At 39.2% G+C, this 11,074-nt stretch overlaps 1 protein-coding gene across 1 annotated transcript; it reads left to right on the forward strand.

Moving 5' to 3' along the window:
- Positions 1–3,390: 3,390 nt before the first annotated feature.
- On the forward strand, positions 3,391–9,555 carry ccne2 (cyclin E2). Its single transcript, XM_038272418.1, has 12 exons — positions 3,391–3,436; positions 5,195–5,234; positions 5,480–5,552; positions 5,641–5,694; positions 6,501–6,643; positions 6,935–7,070; positions 7,153–7,299; positions 7,401–7,496; positions 7,573–7,707; positions 7,787–7,898; positions 7,975–8,132; positions 9,422–9,555. Exons 2-12 carry the CDS (start codon positions 5,221–5,223, stop codon positions 9,530–9,532), a joined length of 1,179 nt encoding a protein of 392 aa, XP_038128346.1. The 5' UTR covers positions 3,391–3,436; positions 5,195–5,220; the 3' UTR covers positions 9,533–9,555.
- The last annotated feature ends 1,519 nt before the right edge of the window (positions 9,556–11,074 follow it).

Below are 11,074 nucleotides of genomic sequence, written 5' to 3' on the forward strand. Positions count from 1 at the left end.
CTTGTTGGTCTCCATCTCCCGATACACTCTCGCCTGTGTCCGACCTTTCAGACATTTCTGCATCTTTTTCTGAATCCTACATTGTAGCATGGCATAGACAGTTCACGTTTGCAGCTTGAAGAACACCTGCTTGCTTCTGATGATTTCCTTTAGCTAACCAATGAGTGTTTGCGTTATATGACTCATCCAATCATTCTAGTTTTCACTAGATGTGGATGGAGCCAATGATCTGCATTGGATGGAACACATGATATGAAATAAATATTTATAAACATTAAACCAAAGCCAAGAGTAACAAGTAAAGTTTTTTTTAAGATAGTAAGGAATAGAAAGTACAGATACTTGTGTGAAATTGTAATGAGTAGAAGTAGGAAGAAAAATAAGTAATGGGTTAAAGTATAGATACCCAAAGTACAGTAACAAAGTATTTGTACTTTGTTACTTGACACCTCTGCTAAAATCTGCGGAAAAATGTTGGTGCATCAGACCATATTTAATGACAATCCAACTGTTTTGGCCCTTGAGGGCCATATAATTTACCATGAGGGGCTGGATTTGGCCCGCAGTGTGCTCTAATGAACATTGGCTTTGATTCAATGATCCATTAATGAAAAATATAAATGAGTTTTAAAAACACCCATTGATGGGTTAATTAATATTAAGACATACCGTATGTGGTCAAAGTTTTATTATTTTGTGATTCATCAATAATAACTAATAATAATGTTTGGTTTATTGTGCTTTATACAGCAGGCTGCTTGAAGTCATATTTTCCGCAGAATATTAGAGTTTTGCCTGTTTAACAGTTGTGCAGTAAGGCGATGAAGGACAAGCACGCAAAGCACCGTTTTCCTGCATTTATTTTCCCCTGCAGATGACATTAAAAAAAAAATTAGAAACTGTCTCCAAGTATGCTGTCCTGCACATCCGCTCACAGAAGTTACACTGGTCAGCTAGTCCAAACCGTGCCTGAAAAAGTGAGACCAAATTGGTCTAAAAAAACTAATTATATTGGTCCAAATTACACAAAACTACGGAAGAGAATTAGAGTCACTGAAAAAAAAAAGTTTACTGATTTTTAAAATTTCATTTCAGTTTAATATGGGAAAAAAGTCAGAATTCTGACTTTTTTAATCCCAGAATTTTGGATCTTAGCATAGATGGGCAGCATAAAGGAAGAGATGTGGTGAAAAATGACGCAATTAGGCGACTTTTTACGTGCCTGAGGGGTCCCCGGAGATTCTATTTCATTAATGGAAGAGCAGAAGGTTATTAAAACAAGAGAGCTAGTTTAGTCTCTAAAACAGAGGTTGCTACGGCTTGATGCTAACGTGTTTGTTAGCTGTCAGAATTCTTACCGAATTCTGAGAAAAAGGTCAGAATTCTGAGACTAATGTCAGAATTCTTAGAAAAAGGTCAGAATTCTGAGATTAAAGTCAGAATTCTGACTTTTTTCTCATATTATAATGAAATAAAATGTAAAAATTAGTTAACTTTTTTTTTTTTTTTAGTGGCCCTAATCCTGTTCCGTTAAAAACAGCTTGGTAAAATTTCAGTATTTACCAGTGAACAACATACACCAAAGAATTTACTGTAAATGACGGAAATTTTAAAGAAAGTTGTATAATTGGGATGGTGCATTTTTCCACACAACAAACCCTCAGCAAGACGGACACCGTTGTGAGGTCTAGGGGGAAATGGCTACAGAGCCCAGGAGCAACATTAAGGGCAGAGTGCAGGAAAGTAAAATTAATGAAATCGAATAATGCAAATTCAATTCAGTTTATTTCTATAGCGCCAATTCACAACACATGTCATCTCAAGGCACTTTACAGTTTAACAGATCATTCAGTCAAATTGATTGAAAGTTTTCTATCTAAGGAAAACCAGTTGATTGCATTGATTCATTGACTCAGATTCAATCCCTTACACTAAGCATGCCAGTAGCAACAGTGGAGAGGAAAAACTCCCTTTTAACAGGAAGAAACCTCCAGCAGAACCAGGCTCAGTCTGAGCGGCCATCTGCTGAGGCCGACTGGGGTTCAAGGAGAAAGAAGCAGAGATACAAAAAACAGCTGTAAAAGGCGGCCCCGTCCCGGAAACACACAGCCAGGCAGACGAACTCAAAGCCAGCTCCCATGTCAGAGGATGAAAAGAGCACATCCACTCAGTCACGGTCAGAGAAACAGGACCACACTGGAAAACAGGCTGATCTCCAACATCTATAAACAAGGGTGTTGATGGCAGCAGCACAGCTGATATTTCTCTCCACCATAGAGTCACAGCCAAACCGGAGCAGATGAGGTGAAGCTACTATAAAAAAAAAGGCAGAGAGAACACTAGAGATTGAAAAAACAGATTCTGCAGAGTGGAAAAATAGAGATAGAATAAAGCAAAATGATTAAATAGGAGTCCCTATGTCCTCCAGAAGTCTAAGCCTATAGCAGCATAACTATAGAGATAGCTCAGGATAAAGTAGACAGGGTGTCTGCCTCACCGACTAAAACTTGTAGTTGGTTCCACAGGAGAGGAGCCTGATAACTTAAAAGATCTGCCTCCCATTCTATATTTAGAAATTCTAGGAACCACTAGTAAACCTGCAGATTGAGAGCAAAGTGCTCTGTTAGGAACATAAGGAACAATCAGATCTCTGATATAAGATGGAGCTTGGCCATTTGAGGCTTTATATGTGAGAAGGAGGATTTTAAACTCTATAAATTAGATCAAATTCATTTATTCTCAAAATAATCATGAAATGATAAGTTCAACTTACAAATCTGGAAAAGAAATAAAATAAGCGCAAGTCTGACTATGTTACACCTGCTTAGTTTAAGCTGAAGGAAAATCCTCTCCAACATACAGCCTCTCTGTTTGACAGCCACCCCACGTGCTCCCTGTGTTTACGTTCCGCAGGGGGAGCACGCGGTTGTCACTTCTCGCCCTCTCATTGGCCTAACGTCACGCGGATGCCTCCCACGGGCGGGACCTGTAAGCGGAAGCAGTTTCTGCGCCGCTGAAAAACCCTAATAAATATCCTTCTAATAAACCTGATAATATTCCCTTCCACGCGAGGACCTGGGTGAAGCATCCCTGCGTCAAAAAAATTCAACCGCGAAGAACCGAAAGTTCGTTTCACTTCAAAAAACCGCCGCGCGCCTCACTGAGCGCCAGAAACCGATGAAAGCGAAGGGAAAAGTTGACCAAAGTGTCTTTGTTAAAACATTTAGATCTCCGCAGGTCACAGTAAAGGAGAGGGAAGCCGGTTTAGCCGCTCTGCGTCTTTCAGCTGTTAGAATCGCAGCTCAGTTTTGAACTTTTTTAGCGCGTTTGTGTGAACCGGGAACGCGCATGCGCACTGGCGCCGGCAGCCAGAGGCGGATATAAGGATTGGCGCCGGCGCCACAGCTGATGCATTCATCCATTCTGCACCGTGGAGGTAAGAACCAGAGCCGCTCACTGCTAAACCACACAGCTTCAGCATTAAACTCAACCTGTTTTAGGGTTTTAGCTGTAGCTTTAGTAAGAAAGGGTTGATTTTAGCAGCACCTGTATGCGTTTAATAACTTTCTTTAGGCCAGGAGAGGAACTTTTGAGCATGTAGTATTAACTGTAGCCTTACAGCTTAATAAATCCTGTTATATCTGCTCTATAACTGCTTGTTTGTAGGTTTTAATTCTGAAAGTTCTGCATATTGAGGAGTTTTATTTGTACGTACACAGATTAAATTGTGTATTACAAGACTGTATCATTAAGTTAGGCCTATATGCGGTTATTTTCATTAAAAGGAATATTGTTTCTTTCCCAGAGGCTCATAAAATTAACTTTAACTGTATTTTGGGGGGAATTGGTCGGTTATTGTTGACCTAGTTAGCTGTTAGTTTGCTAATTACAGTAGCTGCCCTCTACTGATTAGCCTCGCATCGGTTCCAGTTTAGCCCACTTTATTGGCGCTTAATGTCCAATAAAACGTTTCTTATTCAGATATGTGTTTGTCCTGCGCCTCGTTTATGGGTTGGTGGTGGTTTAGGGGGAGCAGGGCCCCTGTTAGGCGGGTTTTCCCTCGCAGATTCGGAGCTAGTTTCGGAGAGGCTGGGCTCAGATCCTCCCGCTTCTGCGTTGTAGAAATTGGCGCGTCTTTCAGATTCAAACCGCTTTAAAACTCGATCATTTGGACTTTTTACCCCCTAAAAATATAACATAGGTGTTAGGAAAGATGTGGCGCGTCATTAAAGCCGATAAAGTCAAAAATAAGAGTTTTATTTTCGAGGTTTTTTTTGTTGAAATGGAGGGAGAAGCCGACCCCCCTTCTTCCAGGCAGCACCATGGTAGCTCCCAGAACCTGCCTGCTAGTTTAACCAATTTTATCCATTTTTATTCAGTTTTTTAATGTTTTCTTTGAGTTTGTGAGCTGCATGGTTTCCTCGTGTCCTTCTTCAGCCTGCAGCCCTGTCCTAATGATAGCTTATTAAGGAGATTTCTGCAGGTATTGCTGATAACAAGCTAGCTCTACTGTTTCTGTGTTAGCTGCAGATTCCACACCAGGTTCAAACTGAGCATTTTAAAGTACAATTTCTACCTTTATATAAACTGAAACCTTTCTATGATCAACCAAGGGGTTTAAGAACAAACTGAGCTGTATATAACATTAGTTTAATAATCTACACACCTTATTTTTAGGCTATTTCAGCTCTTAGCAGCTTTATTTTTAACTCCTCTGTTTAACAATCTGCCTGTAAGAATTATCTTAATTCAATTAAACTAAAATAATACATTGGAATCTAATTAATGTACATAAAAGACCCAGAATGGAGGGAATTCTTTGTATAATTTGCATAATTTGATCAGTTTGACGAGGTCAATTACTCCACATATTCCTCAGATTCAAACACGTTTCAGTTCATTGCAGAAACTTCTTTAAAAATAAAACAAAACAAAAAATATTAAACTGAGTGTACTTGCTCTTAATTTAGGCCTGTAAATGAGCTTCTCTACTAATGGGTAGTTATTTTTTTGCCATTGCATTTAGATAATTAGAGGTTATGCACTTGAAATACTTTCTTTTTTGAAATGTTTAGATTATTTTGTTGGGATCTTAGCCCAATTAAATACATTTTTTGTGTAATTCTAAATTCCCTTGTCTGCATCATACATGTTCTCCCAAAAGTTAACTTTTCTAATTTTCTGTCATTTCCAGGAGAGCCATAAACATAAGTCAGCACCATGTCCAGACGCAGGTAAGCAGCTGAAACTGGGAGTTTGTTTGAGGACCAGATGATCTGAGAAAACATTTGACAAATACTTAACAGTTTACTGGTTACATTTTATATTGACGTTTGTTAGTTCCACAATACCAAATAGTATAGGGAAAAAACCCATAGGTGGTCTCTGTTTCTCTTTCACTATAGATTAATTGAGATAGATTGGCTCTTGTTCATTTAGCATGCTTACTAAGAGCCAAAATTGTCCATTTTCATTGCAGTGTTCGCCTCACCAGGGATTCCAGCACAGTTGAACCATCAGTCAGAGAACCACTAAAGAAAAGAAAGCCAGAGGTTTGTTAATCAGTGGTTATATGTTGTTAATAACCATTTATATTATAGTTTGCTGACTATAACGTAGGTTCAACTCTTCTCTTCTCAGAACTCTAATAAGAAGCTGCAACCTGCGCCAAAGAAACAGAGCTATGAAATACAGGTCAGTCAGCCTCCATCCACAAACCCTGAATGATTGTGTTTATAGCTGATAAGAGCTCTGCCCAGGATGCGTTTTCTGCTTTATCTTTCAGTCACGCCCTCTTATCAGTAAACTGCATTTTATTGTCTACCTCTATTATCCTAAAGTTTTTTTATTTTACGGTAAAGTTCCTTATTGGGATGTTTTAGTCATGGTAACTGGGTCAGTTGGAGGGAATTTGATCAGAGGTAGTAATGATGCAGTACTGCAGCTTTACCAGGAGGTGTCACTGTTTACAGGATTTCCGCAGGTCATTAAAAATAATTAAGTCTTTAAATGAATACTTTTTAAATTAAGGCATTAATTGGCATTAAGATTCATTAAATGTGATTATCGTGGCATTTAAAATGCTTAGTAAAAAAAAAAAAGTGGAACTGCTTCAGGTTCATTGTAAAGAGATATATACACACACACACACACTTGTTGATGGCATTAAAATTATTTTACAACATTAAAAAGCATTAAATTCCTGTAAAAACCCTCGTTTATCATAAGAATCTCCCTATAGGTCAGGGATTTAGTCAAGCGGTAAATATCTGTTTACATTTGGTTGGCAAATTAGTTTTTATTTCTCTGATTATGACTGCAGGTTTACAAAAAAGTCAAAGTTTATATGTTCAATACCAAACTTGCAAGAAATTCTTGTAAACATCAAAGCTCAGTTGGTTAAACATGTCGGATCAGTTTCTCGCCACATCTTTATTTCCATTTAATGATCCCAAAACCACCAAGTGTGTAAAAGTTTGTTTCTGTTCCTGCTTTTCCAGAAGTGCTGGTCGGAGGATGGTTCCAGTCCCTGCATTCTCATCGAAACTCCCCACAAAGAGCTGGAGCTCTCGGACCCATCCAGCTTCAAGCAGTACCGATTCAAGAACCTCTTCATCAAGGCCTCCCCCATCCCTCGCCTGAGGTAAGTCCTCTAAATCCCCTACATCAGCTGTAACAGATTACAGCAAGAGAGCCTTGTTACATTGATCCTGATTTTTGGCATCAAAATAGACATATATTTTATGAACGTTACAAACAAACGTTACGTTTTTGTTTTTACCCTGAACCATAGTTGTCAGCCTTTAAAACTAAATGTTGTTTTGTCAATGATCACTATGCAGGGCTGTTCATAGTTCTTTCAGATTTGGGCTTATTTTAAGCTTCTGTTTGCAAGGGGCTATAACTACATGTTTCTTTTTTTATTTTTTCTTAGCTGGGCGAGCTCGGATGATGTGTGGATTAAAATGCTCAACAAGGAGTTGAAGTACGTTCATGACAAGAGCTACTTGCAGCGGCATCCCAAACTGCAGCCCAAGATGAGGGCGATTCTGTTGGACTGGCTGCTGGAGGTGAGTCCTGAGCTGGAGAGAGATCCTAACGAATGAAGCCCCGGTGGGTCAGCATGTCGTTAACCTGTTGCTGTTTGTTCAGGTGAGTGAGGTCTACAGCCTCCACAGACAGACGGCCTACCTGGCCCAGGACTACTTCGACCGCTTCATGCTGACCCAGCAGAACGTCGACAAAGATTACCTGCAGCTCATCGGCATCTCGGCCCTCTTCATCGCCTCCAAGATCGAAGTAGGTCTTAATTTCCTGAGCTCTGTTTGGAGGGTGTCATGGGCTGTTTTTGCAGAACGGTTCTTGCTAAACTCTTGCTTTTCTTCTCCTTTTTTTTAAAGGAAATTTATCCCCCTAAAATGTTCGAGTTCGCCTACGTCACAGACGGCGCCTGTGACGTGTTGGACATCCAGCGCACAGAGCTTCATATATTAACGGTACGTCAGCTGTTCTTTCCTCCGGAGAGGATCCTGTTTGTTTGATTCCTTCGCTGACGTTGGTGTCTTCCTGCAGGCGCTGGACTGGAACCTGTGTCCAGAGACTCCCATCTCCTGGCTGAAGCTCTACGTTCAGGTGGAAGCCCAGAAAGATGGAGAGAACTTCCTAGAGCCGCAGTTTTCTCAGGAAACCTACATCCAGATCACACAGGTATCAAAGTAGAAGTCTGCTCCTCTGCCCTCTGAACCATTGCTGTGAGAACATGTTTGACCGTCTTTCTCTCCTGCAGCTGTTGGATTTGTGTATGATGGACATCGCTTCACTGGACTACAGCTATAGTGTTCTCGCTGCTGCCGCCTTCTGCCACTTCTCTACTTTTGACGTTGTTCATAAGGTCTCCGGTAGGTCTGCGTGTTCATACAGTCTTTAAATAAACCAGATCTGCTGCTGGTTGCTGAGCTGGACTCTCTGTTGCAGGCCTCACCTGGGAGAGCGTGGTCCCCTGTTATCAGTGGATGAGTCCCTTCATGGAGACGCTGCGCTCTGAAGCCAAACCCCAACTCAAGAACTTCCCCAAAGTCAAAGCTGATGACAGACACAACATCCAGACACACGTGGCTTATCTGGACCTGCTGGTGAGCAGAAATGTGGTTCATTCAGGGTTTCCACGGATCATTAAAAGTCATTAAATTTGATTATCGTGGCATTTAAAATGCTTTATTTAAAAAAAGAAGTTTATAAAAACAATTTCAGGGTTCCCACGGGTCCTTAAAAAGTCTTAAAAGGCATTGAATTCTTCAGAATAAAACTAAGGCCTTAATTGGTTTTAAAATGTCTTAAATCAGTCTTTCATAGGTCTTAATTTTTAAAACATCATAAATAGGATTATTTTTATTACGATTTATTTTTGTAATCTAAATAAAACATTAAAATTGCCCCTTTTTTTTCTTCTTTTAAAAAAAAATAAAAAATAAATAACGGCTCGCCATTATTGGTTCCGTCCCGATAGCGGAACCAATAAAAGCGTGGTTGCAGCCGGGACATTTGGGAGATGAACCATTAACTTTTTGTCTGGAAAATATGAGCAAGTGTAAATGTAATGAAAATTGTCTCCAGCCAAGAGTTTTCTCCATGGCTAAAACCAGGGAACATACATGAGGCTCAGTGGATTTTGTGCAAGAAGTCATTCAAGCTCAGAATGATGGGAATTAAGGCAGTGGAGTCGCACATGCGAAGCACGAAACACAAAGCGTCAAAATGGAGTTACCGAGAAACAGCCGGTATTTCTCAGTTTAGTTTCACCCTTGTCTCTGCAACGCCTCCACTTATCACCAAATCAAACATACTAAGAAAACGATACAAAGAAAAATAGCCGCAAAAAAGACTTAGCACTGGTTATGTTGTGGCTTTAAAACTGATTTGTTTTGTTCCCTGCTAAAACAAAGTCTGTGAATTCAGTTAGATATAAAAAAAAATATATCTGTAATTTGTGTGTTTTTAGTTTTCTTCCTGTATGGGAAGCTTTTCAAAATTTGAAACATTAGTGCAGTGGTTTATGTTATAATAAACCTTTGGGTTAAGTTGTCGCAAGCAGGTTTTTCTTGTGTTTTTTGTGAATTTGGTCTTAAATTTTTATTTCAAGTGGCATTAAAAAGTCTTGAATTTAACTTGCCTTATGCTGTAGGAACCCTGAATATCGTCACATATATCAGATATAACTTGTTCTGCGTGTTTGCGTGTGTCTGCCTAAAGACAGCTGATTCAGATGCAGAGATGCATCGAAAACCTGCAGGACAGTTATGAATCTCTGCCTACTATTACCAACTTAAAGTCTGCCTTTAACCAAATTAGCTTTCTTAATATTTGCATGTCAGCGGCGAGAAATAAATGTACCTGAAAACATGTTTTTATTTTCTTTCTGCAGAGAAAAGCTCAGGAGCGTCGGGTCGAAAGCCCCGAATGTCAGCTGTCGCCTGTTGCCGTGGGAAAGCTGCTGACCCCGCCCAGCAGCACAGAGAAGTCAGCCAATCCCTGAGCGGCATCCAGCAGCAGGACACACTACCTCTCATGACAATTCAACGTGACGCCGACTCCTGGGCGCCCTGCTAGGAACGGGCGTCCAGAGACCAACGTTGTTTTAACACTAAGCTCTGACTTCTTGCAGCCGTAATGGAGACCAGACAAGGAACTGGTGATTACCATTAAATCTGGGATGAGCTATAATTCCTTTAATGAATTTATTTTGAAGTATTAAATGTGGTCTTTAGCAACAGCAGCTCGAGTGAAAAAAGTCGCTGGATCCTCACTGGTGCTCTGAGAACCGATGCTTTCTGATGGTGCTTTCAGTTGATCTCAGGAAATCGGGAAATACCATCTTTGTTTTTTTTACTAAAACAGTCATTCCATTTTAAGATGGTGCTAATATGTAGCTCACCCTTTAATCCCAACATGGCCGCCTGAAAATAAATCTCTTTATGGAAGATTATTAAAAACAGAACAAATGGCTTGATCTATGAGGAAATGATTCGTTTTCTTATTCGTTTTATTTTGCGCATGACTTTTTATTTTTTATTGTAAACTGTTGCAACTTTTTGTTACGTTCCTGGGAAACTTGACATTTGTGCAAATTTTGCTTTTCATTTCTAGTGCTTGTATTTATTGATGAGCCTTAAAGAGAAACAAATCTGTTCATATGTAAAATCTCATAGTGATGAGCGGATCAACCGCTGCCAAAGGCAAAAATGGTATTTATGCTCCACAACATCTGTTCGTTTTAGGTTCAGCATTAAATGTTGTACATGAGGATGTCTTCAGTGCCTTTTTTCATATAAGGGGGAGAAAAAAATATGTACATGAACTTTAATTTAAGATGGAGCGAGCTGAAAAGGTAGAAAAAAACCAACTGTGACTGTAAACCTCCGCAGTGAAGACATTGACCATGTGAACTGTGCATAAATGTTGAATGTATGTTTTTGTAAATAGTGCAATTCAGATGTGTAATTTTCTTTTATATTGTTTTAAATAAATGATTAAATTCATACTGATCTTTAGTCCTTAAAGTTTGTTTTTTTTTTGCTGCACAGCAAGAGCAGAACTGGAAGAGATTTTTGATTTGAAGACCAAATGATTTGAAAAATAAGATGAGCTCTAATGGGATCGGTTCTAATTTAGTAGTTTTACAAGTTATTTTTTTTTTATTTATTAAGTATCGCTATGAGTAAAAATTCTGGCTGCTTTACAAGCTAGGAACAACTTGATGAAAAGCTTCTTAAACAAAAATGTACCAAATTATGTCAGAAGTGCACCCCCTAGAGGTTCCCAATTTAATTGCAGGTGGTACATTTAATTAATTAAATGACACATTTTAAGTTTTATTTATTATTGATCCCAATGTTACTTGGAATTAATATAATTACTTTAAAAGGTGGCCGGTTTGTACGGAAGAGGATTAGGGCCACTAAATTTTTTTTAAAGTTGTATAATATGACGAAAAAGTCAGAATTCTAACTTTAATCTTTTTTTTCTGTTCTTCCAGCAGCTATTTTTTCCTTTTTTTCTTTTCTAGAATCCGCTTAAG

Source organism: Cyprinodon tularosa, unplaced genomic scaffold, assembly GCF_016077235.1.
Source record: "Cyprinodon tularosa strain WSP-4 unplaced genomic scaffold, ASM1607723v1 ctg83, whole genome shotgun sequence".
Taxonomy (NCBI): Eukaryota; Metazoa; Chordata; class Actinopteri; order Cyprinodontiformes; family Cyprinodontidae; genus Cyprinodon; species Cyprinodon tularosa.